General features: G+C 35.1%; 1 protein-coding gene across 1 annotated transcript in view; it reads left to right on the top strand.

Moving 5' to 3' along the window:
- The first annotated feature begins 76 nt into the window (after window positions 1-76).
- The window catches only part of LOC149781571 (sperm-associated antigen 7 homolog), a 47,422-nt gene continuing 31,863 nt past the window's right edge, over window positions 77-15,635 (top strand). The window contains exons 1-2 of the mRNA XM_089935612.1: window positions 77-177; window positions 13,824-13,891. Coding sequence (XP_089791738.1) covers window positions 99-177; window positions 13,824-13,891 — 147 coding nt within the window. The 5' untranslated portion in view covers window positions 77-98. The remainder of the gene's footprint in view (window positions 178-13,823; window positions 13,892-15,635) is intronic.

Genomic DNA, 15,635 nt, shown 5'->3' with positions numbered 1-15,635 from the left:
ATAATTCTTACCTTCATGAAGTTAATGATTTCGATACCTAATATTAAATGATCATCAATGAACAACTATGTTGTACATTGAGGTCAGACAGAAACAACATGGACTTACTAGGATCAATTTTGGGTTCTATGGAGAAACCTCCTCCAATGAAGGATGAGGAGAAAAAGAAAGCAAAAGGTCTTTAACACGCATCTACATTTCTGCGAATTTTGTTGGGGACAGGTTTAGGATACATGTCGTATCTTAGTATATTACAGTTACATATTTATAGTGTCAAATCAAAAGCATATCCATGGTACGCGTTAAAGCGTAAGCCATGTATGAGCATTTACTGAAATTAAATAGAGTTTGTTTCAAAATATAATACTATTTTTGCTTAACCAAAGTATATTCAGTTCTGATTATTTAATGGCATGCACCTTAACTGTTGTCATGAAACGTCCAGAAGAAAATTATCGAAGAAAGTTATCGATCGTTATAGAGGTTAGTGGAGGCCATGTACTGAACTTGGTCATGAAAAGAGCATGTCAGTCAAATCAGCGCAGTATATAGTATTAGTAATTTGTTTATCAGTATGTGTAGGTTTCATTGTGATATCACAGTGCATGACATTCAGTATGGATCGGTTACTCAAAACGCTGAAATACTCTCAAAAACCGAAATACACTGAAATACAAACCAAAATACACAATTATTTTGATATATTGGGTGTGTATGTATGTGTGTGTGCATGCATATATATATATATATATATATATATATATATATAGAGAGAGAGAGAGAGAGAGAGAGAGAGAGATGAAGTATGTTTTCATAACGAAATGAATACAAATATGCTGATAAAGTGTTGAGATGGATTTGTTTCATGCAAGATACTTATCATCCTTTTAACTGATTTCAACATTTCCAGCTTCCATCACATTCCAAATAATAGGGTCCAAATGTAGCTTTTATGGTTTTACACACAAAGAGAAATAAACCTTAAACAGAACTATTTACTTGACACAGACTGAAAAATCATATAACTTTCTTTATACACGAGGCATTTTGATTAAACAGCAGCAAAAATGACATTAGATAAATCATTAAAAAATGTATTATGTCATAAAAAAATCTCTCTTTAGAATTATATATAAAGTAAAAAGTAATTCAGTTCAGCAACAGTAGGGAGAGTTCAAAGAGTTCTTGCTGAAAATGTTGATGTTTGAAAGACTCAAACAACAGCATAATAGATAAAAAGAATATTCTACAGCAGTGGCAAAATGGAATATATTGAAAGTGAATGATTCTGAATGCCAAAGTTATATTTGTACCCAAGACCATATGGGTACATTCTAGTTGTCAGAACAAATGGAGTATGGTCTTATAACAAATACAGTGTGACCCAGCTATAGCACTCTCCATTATAACACGAATTCGGGTATAACAGCTTTGTGGTGTGGCTCCCATAATTTCACATACATGTATTTTTCTCATACATGAAAAAAAAAATTTTACAAGTACAAAAAAAATGTAAAATGAACATTATCATTTTTGGAAGAGATCTCATGTGGATAATACAAGACGATCATGGTGTGGCTGTCATACACAATACACAATATTTTTTCTTCTTAAAAGTATGAAAAATAACTTGTAACGAGTTTATTCAGTGATCACGCATGGCTTCATCAGAGTCACAAATTGTGATTTTTTCTTCTTCTTATATTCAACAAAATATACCATCTGGCCATTCTTTTTTATTGATGACATTTTTGGCCTTCTAAATTTGTATTATACAACCATTGGTTTGGAGTGGAGAAGTTCAGAGGCCCCATGAAAGAGAGCAGCAAACTTGATATAAAATGTGCTGCAATTTTTCTTTTGTTACATAAACAAATTCTTTGTTCATATTGACAAACCATTTTAACAGTGAATTGTTATATCACAATCTGCTTATGTTGACATCTAGCATGAGTACTGTATGTTGTGAGATATCCGCTTTTTTGTTGACATTTCTGGTAGCAGAGATCAACCAGACAAGGTATAATCTATCTTTCATTGGATTTTTGGCCACTCGCTAGTAATTAATATATTTACATTGACATTTGTATGTGGATGGTAAGTAAAATTCCACTTCTTTTCACTCAGAATTAAATCTTTTAGAACACTCACATTTTCTGTAGTAATCTGTTTCATCAGACCAGAACATCTATGTCTCTATTGTCCGTCTGTTTACCCATTTTTAAATTTCTGACGCATGTGTGGAAGGCAGCATCACTTCATTACCACAAATGTATATAAAAAAAAACAATGACCAATTAATTTTTTAAAATGTACCCAGATAAAATAGTTGAAATTTCAAAGAAACAGTTTACCTTTGAAGCACTGAGTATTATCAAAACATACTAAGCAAATGGAAGAAAAAAATCAGTCTGAATTATGCAATGCAATTTTTTTATGTTGCCGCCACAATAAGAAACGGGTATTTGTTTGGTTCTCAAAAGCTGTTCTTAAGCTGTGGCTTCAGTAATGCATGTACCCTTCGTCAAAGAAAGCTGACTGCAATTTTCAATTAAAACAAAGAACCTTTCTTCAGAGGAAGTCAGTGCCAAATTTAATTAAAAGCAATGGAATCTTTTGGATTGTTTCATTTTCCAACGTGACTGGAACAAGTTTCTTTTTCACAGGAAAAAAGTGTATGCTTACAAATGCTACCAATGGCTACTTAAAATGCAAACAAACTTTTACCAACTTGGGGCATACTGAAAAGTTAATGTGCTTCATCATTTGTTATGTGAGTGTGCTATTTGTTCCCACTGAATTCAGACCTATATGACCTATGACAAAATTATTGAATATTTTAAATATGTGTGTGTGCATATTTTCATTGGAATTACTTGTATTGTGGAGTCAGTGTATGTGACGAGATTCATGGGTGAGTACATGGTTTTGATACTCTATTCATGCTATACATTAGACAGGTATATATGAACAGTATACACATATATGTACCAATTGAATAGAGTAAAATATATATGCCTTCTCTGATTTCACAACAGGTGTATTTTTCACTTAATATGCATCGATTTAAGATGGTAAATGTGCCAATGAAGCATGTATTTTTGCACCCGCATTTATTACCTACCCCTGATGCAAATTTTTTAAGGTACATGCATTGTTTTCTTCAGTTAACTAACCTGGTGGCTTATAACATTTTTCGGTCTATCACATGATCTGGTTCTATGGCTCTCAGCTATAGTGTTATAGCAGGGTCACACTGTAATGTTGAACTTGTGGACTTAATTATAAAAACATAGAATATTCTTAAAAATCACAAGCTGAAGACAACATCGCAGAAACAAAACTGGATAAATATTTCACGCTTAAGAATTAAGAACTATTAATATATATTCTCTTGAAATAGTCTGTCCTTAAGACAAGAAAAACCTTTTGATAATTACTGTTACTTTTAAATGAAGATATTAAATGGTTCGAGTTCCACATAACCTTCTTACTCTACACACACATATATATATATATATATATATATACTTTTCGCAAATATAGTCCCCTTCTGGAAAGGTCATCCACCTCATAAGGCCACTTTTCCAGTTTAGAAGGGTTTGTCTTATAAGAGGGGGACCAAATTCCAGCATATAATTGCTGTCCTAAATTTTACCAGTCGAAAATTGTCAAAGAACTCTTTGTGCTCTTAATCAGGTTTTGGCAGACATAATAATTATGTCAATTATTTTATTATTGTGGATAATCACCAATTTAATTAATATGCAATTTAAATAGTGTGATTTGTTGTACAGATTGATTTTTTGGTGGGACTAGATTTTATATTTTTTAAAACCACTCAGCCTATTTTGTTGTAGCTGGTCCATGTGTATAGTCCTCATAGCTGACTGTAGGCAATATTTAACTTGACCCTTGTCCACCATGGAGTTTCCAAAGGCATCACTGCTTCTACTCCAGCCTGAAACCATTGTATCCCTATCTAAACAACTAGTTTCCTGTGATTCCACATTCTTGATTTGCAAAAGGCAGTATTTTCACCCTGTGTATAACCCCAGCCGAGCTGGTCTTACTTCCAGCTAACAAATAGCTCTGAAGATGTGGGAATAACGGTGGTAAGCCAGTACAGGAAACATCCCACTTGCTTTAGTAGGCTGATGTCTACTAAATAAAATAGCCAAACTAACCAACTCTCCATTTCCACTTCATGATTTGCCTCCCAACCCTTTCAGTTTTACTTTTAAGTCATACTGAAATGACCCTTAAATTGTAGGCTAACAAAATAATAGTAAACATTATGAAAATATCATCCTTGTGATGAAATCTGGATGCTGAATTTCGTATTTGATTTTGTAGAGTTCATCGGTATCTCAGACACTTTAAACTGCCCAATATTTTTCACATAAGATTGCTTGCATTAATGAGCTGTTACATATTATATATAGCCTTTTATAGTAACAGCAGCTAATAGATGAAAACACCTTGAAAACAAAACAAAGAAAGCCTCTTAAAAAGGTTAAATAGTCAAGTGAGACTAAGCCTTTGAGCTCCATAGGGTTGAGAACTGTAATTTTGTTTTGGAAACTGTACTGGGGTGATTCAGATTTATGTGTACTTTACAAACTTTTTAGTTGAACATAATATTTGCTTATCACTGCATCAGCCTCAGGTCACACTTCTGAACTGTCAAAATGCATATTTTCAAAAGTCTGTAATGACGGTATTTAATGTTGTGCTGAGCCTCAGTGAAAATTGGTTTAACTTGCAGCAGTATATCAACCTTCTACTGAGAAAGTCTTGTACTGTTGGTAGGTCTTGAGCAGTTTTAAATCCTCGCAATTTATCCATGGCCTCCCATCTTCTGCAGATTTGTTTTCTCTTACTCAGCTGGCAGCTTCCTGTGATGAAGTTTGAGTTTACTTGCTTTTTCATTTATATCATACTGCATCAATAATCAAGATGTGGGACATCTGTGTCAGTCAGCAATTTTTCTTCTAAATGACAGGTCCCCCAAGTGCTGGATAGTTTGAGGTGACCTCTGATGGGAGTCACTTAAGAGAATGTCCAGTTACTGTAGTAATTGAGAAATACAATGACCACCAGTTGTATGGTATTAAAGTGCACTAAAATTAATAAATTGGGAAGTGTTAAGTATGGCAGCACATTCTTTAAAACTTTTCAAATTAAAAATTTAATTAAGAACTTTGTGTGCCCAAGTCATAGTAGATCCATTTGATGATTGTGATTCATGATAGTCATTCTTACATTATTTTACATGGCATATTTATATTTAACCCCAATACCCGTGAAACTTTAATTGTGTGCCCCATATGTAGAAAGCACCTTTTATTAATTTGATAGGGATGAGAAGTTTCATTATCTCACCTTTATACTACTCAGTGTGCTCATTAATTTTACAAGTATAAGGGTTTTCCACAAAATAGGAGAGTTTTTAAAAATATTTTGTTGTCTTCAAAAACGTTTATTGATTCACTGAATATAGACAGGTGGTAAAAATTGGAGTCCCACCAGCAAAAGTTGCATTCCCCTCCCAGAAACATGTTGAAGTGTCTAAATGTCCATTAAAATGCCAGAAATAAACAGACACAAAACTTTGACAGTTTTATTTATTTGTAGTCATTTATTATGCTATAAAAAATTATGCATTGATATCATGTACAAATATCAGATTCTTTAACTACAATATAGTTCACTTTTGTCTATGCTGCATTTCAGTTTTTTTCTTCTGATGTTTGGCTTTTTATATCATATTCCACCACGCTAGGTCCCTCTTCTTTGCCTTGCATCATTTGTGTTAAGGTCTCATGTTTTATTCTGGACCTTCCCTTAGTCTTGATTTTGTTCTGCACACTGAAGGCTCTCTTGCATGCCATGGATGTCACTGGTGACACCAACACAATCACAGCTAGGACTGCAAAGTCTGGAAATCTATGTACTTTTGAAGCAGAGGTGTATAGGCTTCTGTCAGTGTGCAGTTCAATGCTTTTATGACTACCTAGCAAGTAGGTGGTCTCAAGATGTCTCATGCCTAGAAAATGTGAAACTTTGCAGATTAGAAGAACCAGTAGTTGCAATTGAGTTTAATTTTCCACATTAAATTTCTTGACACCACTTGCATATAGCTCTTCTTTGTCAATCAGAATAAATTCTGTAAATCCAAGGAAAGTTTATATTCCAAACACTAAGCCAGGCATCATGCACGTTCTTACACTTGGCTACTGTCCCATCCAAATTAATATTTTTAGCAACTTTAGCAGAGTTCTGATTCTCATTAAAATCTTCATCAGTTTTCCGTTTAACCCCAAAATACTTATCCAAATTTGCACACTGCATTTTGTCACAGTCTCAATATGCCTTGATTTCGAGGTTGCTTGCAATATTTATATGGCTACAATCAGAAACGAACATAATAACATGGATCGTGCTGGACTTCGCCAGTGTTGCAAATTGTGATTCATTTTCCTAATTAGTGACAAAATATGCCATCTGGAGATATTTTTGGTGGCAACATTTTTGGCTGATAAAAACTGTATATACAGTCTTGGCTTTGGAGTTAAGAAATTCAAAAGCATCATGACAAGTCCCCACAAACTTGGATATAAAAATGCACTGGAATCTATTGTTATATAAACAAATCCTTGACAAACCACCACAACAGTGCATTGTTATATCATAATCTGCTTACGCTGGTGTCTGGTCTTGGTACTGCATGCTGTAATATAACCTAAATAGCCATGTAACCTGACTAGCTACAATCGACCACCTCTGATCGTGAGAATGGAAATGTACAGAATGTATAGTAGACAAATAAAAATGATACCTGAAAGTTTCTGCAATTATTGGCACAGCAATACAAACTGATTTATTTTCTGAAGCAGCTAATAATTTTTGATAGCAGCGCCTCAATAAACATGCACCTTATACAAAACAAGCCAATGACCTTCGATCAAAAGGAAATCAAAAATCAGTAAGAAAAGTTAAATCAAAATTTCTTTTATCACATAGGTGATTAGAATAATTTATTGTGTGCAAAACTTTCCTGTTTGCAACAAAAAAGTGGGGGGGTGATTTTCTGCATCCCAGATCAAACATTTGCATCCAAATACGCGTAATCAAGCGTTTCTGAGATCTCTGCAGTGTGTTCCAAATGTTAAACTTCTTATATGTGAACAAATTGAGCATATGTTTGTAGTGGGTCATTCATATATGACACATGACATCAGCAGTTCTCAGAATTATTCAGGTGCTTAATACCATGTGTGGCAGTAAGACTAGTATACTGGCATCATGCGAAGTAGCTTGATTTTCTTCATACAGTTATGACATTTTCTCTTGAGAATTTGGATAATGTAAACTTATTTTGGGGGGATCTTTTCTAACTTCCTATGTGGAATAGGATGTACCACCCTGAACCCTTAACCAGGAAGTTGTTCTTCTCCTTTTATAAAAATATTTATCTGATATGATAAGTAGTGGACTGCCGGTCATGTCAGATAAATATAAAATGGGGCAGAGAACTACTGGTTAGACTACTGTAAAACCATAAACGTATAACATGGTAGTTGGGGTCAGCAGAGGGAAATCTTACATAACATATTGTGCGGTATTCAGACAGGTCAGTTGCATGTCTATGATCTGGTTTGTACAAAAAGAGAGTCAGTTGAAGTGAAATTTAATCATTAAATCCTTATATTAATAATTTGTCCATATTGATACAAGAGGTGAAGAAGAAATACAAAATTATACTTACCCTGTATAAGTTATTTTAATCTTCAGCAGTTTTGTATAATTATTAGTTCGTATCTTTATTTGTAAATAGAAAATTCATCTGAGACAGCTGTCACACACACACACACACACACACACACACATATATATATATATATATATATATATATATATATATATATATATATATATATATACATGCATGTATATACACACTCAATTTTGTCAGTTTAGAAAAACAGCTTGACAACACCCACTCAGATTTTGCAAATTAACACAAGGCGACTAACTCAAAAATCTGCCCCAATCCCAACTTCTTGCCAATTATTTGACCGTGTCAGCATTTTCAGTCACTAATAACATATCAGTATAAAGGATGCATTCCAGTATTGTCACTCATGTGATTTAGATGCTGTACTGACCATATAATAGCTACTTTTATGTGAAGCTTCTCTGTTGCTTGGTATCTTGTGTACTTGGATTGAATTTGAAGGCTAGTCTTCCCATGTCATGCAGTGAAATATCCTAAATGAAGTTGTGATTTGTGGTTATTCTTCATTTCCAGGGTAGAACAATAACTATAAGTCAGAACTAACTGTAGCATATTCACAATATGACACACAGGATGCATTGCATCAAAACACAATCTAATTAACTGCAAGCAACCGATAAACTTTGTGCAGAATGGATATTTTATGATCTGTATATGTGATCAGCAACTGAATATCATGATGTGATCAAACAGATATTAACACACAACATGATGATGGGATTAAATAAACATTAGCACAGGACTATATGTGATCAGCAACTGAATATCAGGATGGGATCAAACAGACATTAACACAGGACTATATGAGGTCAGCAACTGAAGATAACGATGGGATCAAACAGACATTAGCATAGGACTATATGAGGTCAGCAACTGAAGATGATGATGGGATCAAACAGACATTAGCACAGGATTATATGTGGTCAGCAACTGAATATCATGATGTGATCAAACAGATATTAACACACGACATGATGATGGGATCAAATAAACATTAACACAGGATTATATGTGGTCAGCAACTGAATATCATAATGTGATCAAACAGACATTAGCACAGGATTATATGTAGTCAGCAACTGAAGATGATGATGGGATCAAACATACATTAGCACAGGATTATATGAGGTCAACAACTGAATATCATGATGTGATCAAACAGATATTAACACAGGACATGATGGGATCAAATAAACATTAACACATGACTATATGAGATCAGCAACTGAACATGATGATGGGATCAAATAAACATTAACACATGATTATATGAGGTCAGCAACTGAAGATGATGGGATCAAATAAACATTATCACAGGATTATTTTTAGGTCAGCAACTGAAGATGATGGGATCAAATAAACATTATCACAGGATTATTTTTAGGTCAGCAACTGAAAATGATGGGATCAAATAAACATTAACACAGGACTATATGAGATCAGCAACTAAACATGGTGATGGGATCAAATAAACATTAACACAGGACTATATGAGATCAGCAACTGAACATGATGATGGGATCAAATAAACATTAACACAGGACTATATGAGATCAGCAACTGAACATGATGATGGGATCAAATAAACATTAACACAGGATTATATGAGATCAGCTACTGAACATGGTGATGGAATCAAACAGACATTGGTTGGAGCATCTGCCTCAGATGCGGGAGGTTGTGGGTTCAATCCCCAGCCGAGTCATACAGAAGACTTACAAAAATGGTACTAATAGCTGCCTTGCTTGGCACTCAGCATTAAGAGGTTAGTACTAGGACTGGCCTGCCTGGTGTCAGGATAATGAAACTGGTGTGACATTATGCTACATGTCTGCGGCATGATGCCCCATGTTAGACATCACCATATACTGCGTTACTGCAGACATCATAGTGATATGACTGAAAAATTGTATAAGCTACATTAAAAATCCAAATCACATCACATCACGGAATATGCATGTGAGAAGATTTCAGTCCATGTGAGTTAAAGTCTTAATTTGTAGAAGGGAGTAGGTGTTAGTAATTTCTTTTTTATTTTGTCAGTGTTGAGAATGGCATGTGAACAGATGATAAATCTTTGTCTGCCTGTAATCCCCATGCTGAAAATACAACTAAGATGTCAAAATAGCACCACCATACTGTTGACTGACCGTTTAAAGATGAAAAGACCATCAACATGATATGCGTATCAATAATGTATTGTAGACTGCGTATGATGAATTGTATTTATATGTGACAAAGGGGTTTTGTTACACTCTTGGGGTCATTACAGATCACCTGACTGTTGATACAGTTATGAATTTAAATTGATGGGGGTTAAATGAGAAATACTTAAAATACAGAGATTTAAATTTGTTTCAGCAAACTGCATCAGTATGTATAATGCAGTCAGCAAATGAATAGTTTGAATAGCTGTAGTAAATGTATACAGGTTTTATTATTATAAACTTGACCGCACCTATTTCACTGGACAACAAATTTTTACAAAAGTCATGTTACTGAAATAAAATTAGTCAATTCTTATCAATTTTTATGTGCTGAACACGAATATGACAGTCAAATTGCAAAATTGGCTCTAGTTTTTTTGTAATCTGCAAGAAATTAATGTTTACATAACGAAATGCATTCCAATAGTAAAAGGTCAACTGTAATAGCCTACCTATAAAAAATCAAGTCATTGACTACATCTTAGATTTCTTCGCCTGTCTCTTGTACAGCTGTTCGGGAGCATCTCTGAGGAGTGTCCAGCAGTAGTCAGCCAGCATTGTAGTGGACCATTTTGCCTGGTATCTTTGTTCCATTGTTGCGATATCTTGATGAAAACGTTCGCCGTGTTCATCACTAACAATACCACAGTTGTTAGGAAAGAAATCCAAATGGGAATGAAGGAAGTGAATCTTTAGAGACATATTGCAGCCAAGTTTCTTATACTTCATCAACATGTCTTCTACTAGTTCCTTATAGTTTTCTGCCCTAACATTTCCGAGGAAGTTTGTAGAAACTAGGCGAAAAGCATTCCATGCTTGTTTCGCGTCACCTTCCAGCAAGTTGTTGAACCGGTCATCTTTGAAAAGCTCTCGAATCTGAGGACCCACAAAAACTCCCTCTTTAATCTTTGCTTCGCTGAGTCGAGGGAATTTTTCATGCAGGTATCGGAATGCTGGCAAAGTCCGGTCAATGGCTTTCACGAAGTTCTTCATCAAACCTAGTTTGATGTGAAGGGGTGGTAGCAAGATTTTCTGAGCCTCAACCAGAGCTGGGTGTTGGATATTCTTCTCTCCAATGGCTACATTCTGCCTGTGAGTCCATTCCTTCCTCATGTAGTGCATTTCCCTTGCTCGGCTATCCCACTCGCATAAGAAACACATGTATTTTGTATATCCTTGCTGCAGTCCCATTAAAAGGGCAACTACCTTCAAATCACCACAGAGGTGCCAGCTGTACTTGTTATACTCAATGGAATTCAGTAGCTGCCTTAAGTTATCGTATGTCTCTTTCATGTGGACAGCATACGCTACTGGAATAGATGGAAGAATGTTTCCATTGTGCAAAAGCACAGCCTTGAGACTCAGTTTCGAAGAGTCCACAAATAGTCTCCATTCTTGTGGGTCATGAGTGATTTTTAAAGCATTCATGAGGCCCTCAATATCGGAACAGAATATATATATCAGATTACTTTCCTTTCTGAAGAAAGGCTCCAATTGCTGGTGGTGCTTTCGATATGCAGTAGTTGTGACATCTTCTTCTAGAAGATTCCATTGTTGGAGTCTTGATCCTAGCAATTCTGCCTTGTTCTTTGATAAGTCCAAATCACGAATCAGGTCATTTAGTTCTTCCTGTGTTATTCTGTGTGGGGTTGATGATGCACCACAGTGAAAATCTGGATCACTGCATGCTGATGGACCAGGAGAAGAACAGGTCGACTCACCTTTGTCTTCGTCAGATGAATCAAGAGAATATTCTGCTGGAGGTTCTGGAATAGGAAGTCCCTCACCATGTGGAACTGGTCTCAATGCAGACGGAATGTTTGGGTAGACTATTCTCGACTTCTTTCGCTTCGTTATTCCGCCGGAAAGAGGAGGAACCAAACAGAAGTAACAGTCATTTAGGTGGTTGCTTGGCTCTCTCCACACCATTGGGACTGCAAACGGCATTGATGACCTTTTGCAATTCAACCACTGTGAAAGCTGTGTTGTACATGTAGCACAGCATATATGCGGAGCCCAAGGCTTGTCTTGGTCACCAACCTTGCATCCGAAGTAAAGATGATATGCCTTCTTCACTTGAGAATTGATACTTTTCTTCTGGTTGGCAAATGTCACTTCCCCACAAATATAGCAAAAATTGTCCGCGGTATTAACACACTTTCGAGGCATTACTGTTCTTTATTGTACGTAAATGGATAAAATAATAAGTTTTATGTAACAGTAGCTTGAACTGTCTCGCACAACGTCTAAAATATTTTAAATGCTGAACCTATCTGATTGGGCTTTATATAGTACACTGCTTACGTCAGCTTCAGCAGCCGCCTGGCATTAGTATAATAGGCCTACACATGTATAGTACACTGCTGACGTCAACTTACTTCAGCAGCCGCATGGCATTAGTATTGCATTGCATCAGAAAATGATGCAATCAACTGTGGATGATGTGAGCATGATGGTATTATGCAATGTTACATCATTATTCCGGATGTTGCTGCAGTCCTACTGGAGAAATTTACACAGTGAAACATAGAAAATGAGGTATATGAATATCTTCAAAACGAGAGCCAATACAAATTTTTCACGGTTATATTCGTGTTCGGCACACCAAAATACTACAGATTAGGGCCTTTTCAAGTCAGTAATGATTTCACTGTTGACCAGTGTTTATAGATCCTATGCAATATCTTTAAATAGAATCCATACCCATGGACAAAAATACCAAATATTTTATTAGGGACCAATAATACAATGTTCTGAGGCAGGGGATTGACACTTTTTTGTTTAATTTCCATCTATCAGTAGCTGGGAAAACTTCCTGATCTGATTTAAAGCAAATAATGCTATATTTCAGCTATGATATTTGGAAAAAATACAATATAGTAATTATCTTGAGATGAAAAGAAATATTTCAGCTCCAAAAAAAAATCTCAGCACCCCTCCTCGACCAACCAAAAATTAAATGGATTATAGCAGATGAATTTGCTATGTGTATGGTAAGCTGTAATCTAAGAATTGTAACTGAAGTGGGAAGATTAAGCATATATTATTATAGCTGACACTGCAAAAAAACATCTTGCTAACAGTGATGTCTACTATTTAGTAACTATGTTATTGATATAATAGGCAGGGAAACTTTAATTTGAATGCCAACACCTGAGCTATATATTTATCAGACGTGGCCATTATTAGTAAACATAAAACACACTCAACAAAGGAGAAAATATGTTGTGGACATGAGAAGTTACATAAAGGTCAGACAGAAAACATCTGTGCTCTTGAAAATCATAGGATGATTTTCAGTCTTACAAAGTAATACATATAATAATAACACATTTACATGCACTAGAAGTAACTACACAACTTTGGTGGTTAGAGTGTCTGCCTTGGATGTGGGAGGTAACTGGTTTGAATCCCAGCTGAGTCATTCCAAAGACTTTCATAAATTGTACTTGTAGCTGCCTCACTTGGCGTTCAACATTAAGATGTTAGTTTTATTACTGGGTGTTCTGTTGTCAGGATAATGTGACTTGGTGGGACATGATGCTACATGTCTTGCGGCTTAATGATCCAGTGCTAGACATCACTATAAATTGTTACACTGCAGCCATCTTAGCAATCTGACTAGAAAATTGTTAAATCTACATTAAAATTCAAAATATGACAAACAAACATGTACACACATAGACTTGAACATTTTGTCATCTCCATACCTGCTGGCACATTTTGTGATATGTATTTATTGGATGCTTGTTTTATACCTGTCAGAATTAGTAACTTTATACAAAACTAATGGATATTAATTTAAATTATTTCAGCGCAACAAGCTCTGGTTGAGAAACAGCAAGAAGCAGAGAAAAAGAAACTCGAAGATTTCAGAAATAAGGTAACCTTTCCTCACTGTCTCTCCCATTGCTCACCTTTTTTATAATTTATTTTGTCATTTCAGGCCCAGTAGTTTTTCTTGCTGTCATCTGGGCTGATTAGAATTTGTTTTTACTTAAATCCATAGATATAAATAAACAAAATGATGTGCAGCATAATTTATTTATTAAAAGAATTTGCATTTGTCAAAATATTGTTTGGCTACATCAGATGTATATGTTTTAGTTGCTGGATTTGAAGAAGAAAAAAGTTACATGTTTACCATAAGAACCATCTCTAAGGCAAGAGTTGATAGCTATTTTATAGTCCTCAAGCTATGAAAAATTTGCTGAAATGTTCTTTAGAATTTGTAACGTTTCTTGCTTGTATGAATTTCCTAATGAAGTCTTGATTAAGTTCAGTGAACTAAATCCTCCATCACACTCAGCAGTGGATGGGATTATAATAAAAAAGTCTTAATTGTTTGTATAACAGACTAAGAGAAGGTTGAGTGTTCACTAAGAGTGTTCCAAAAATTTCAAAATTTGGATCCGGTGACTGCTTCTATGCTCTCATCTTCGCTTTGAGCTCTAAACACTGATGTTTAATGGCAGTATGGTCTTCCTTTTTGAAAACGACTTCAGTTTGATTGAGAAAAAACCTGCAAATCTTCAACCCATATTTTACCAGAGCTACCCTCTCGTCAGGAGAATGAATGTAGTCACTGACAAATATGCTGGTTGAATTTTCAGCCTGTGCCAGCTTGGGATATTGTTTACAATAACTGCAAAACATCTTTCCCTCCAAGACAATAAATTCTAACCAGGGATAACAATCAACCCAATGCAACTTATTATTTCTGTCTTTTAACTGTGTCATGATTGGCATTTTTTGCTGCCACAGATTCATGCTTATGTGTTTTTGGAGAAATAATTACCTCATTCACATTAACAGTATTATATTTTATCCTCCACTTAGCATGAATTTTCCTTTTCTGAATCTTCTTATTACCGACCTTGCAAAAACAATTTAGCAAACTCATTTTATCTACAGTCAATATCATTTTGCCTGACAAATACTTCTGAAGTGATTATAACGTACATTTTGTCATAAAATATGAACAAAGACAGCTCACTAATTAGTGAAATTGTTTTGCTTTCAGTACCATAGTGCACATTGAAGTTAATTCTCTGTATAATCAATCAAGACATAATCAGTTCATGAAGGAAACCAACACTAAGGTCTTTTAAGTTCCTTTCATTAATTTAACTAATCTTACTCATTGGATTAAAGTCAGTGAGCCATTCGTGAGGTTGGCTTGAGTAAACATAATACAAGAAAGCTGCTTAAAACATTGCTGATTAATTATCCCAACTTTATTTTGTTTGGTTGCTTGGACCAAAATGCAGGAAAGCAGTAAAGGAACGTTATTAATGACCACCGTTAGGTGTGATACAGGATATAAATGTATACATGGAAGAGATGAAATCGGGTGTTCAGTATGCCCTTAGGGAATGAATGGCCAGATAAAGGTAGAAAAAGTGATTCAAGCATAAAAATATGTACATGATCGACTTGTTAAAACAGGACAAAAGTACTTGTTCTGGACTTGCAACTTGGCAAAGGTTGCTTTGTACGATTTTACAATGGAGTAGTCTTTGATGGGTTTGATCACTCGTGATCATGTCCAGTTAACTCCATTTTGAACTACCTTTTTATGATGACCCATTAAAGCCATCAGCTTTCAAATGTTGAATAATGATTGC

This window comes from Sinohyriopsis cumingii, chromosome 15, assembly GCF_028554795.1.
Source record: "Sinohyriopsis cumingii isolate HCF-2022 chromosome 15, ASM2855479v2, whole genome shotgun sequence".
In the NCBI taxonomy this organism is placed as follows: domain Eukaryota; kingdom Metazoa; phylum Mollusca; class Bivalvia; order Unionida; family Unionidae; genus Sinohyriopsis; species Sinohyriopsis cumingii.
The sequence above is the reverse complement of the archived record's forward strand: the minus strand, read 5'-3'. Positions and strand labels throughout refer to the sequence as shown.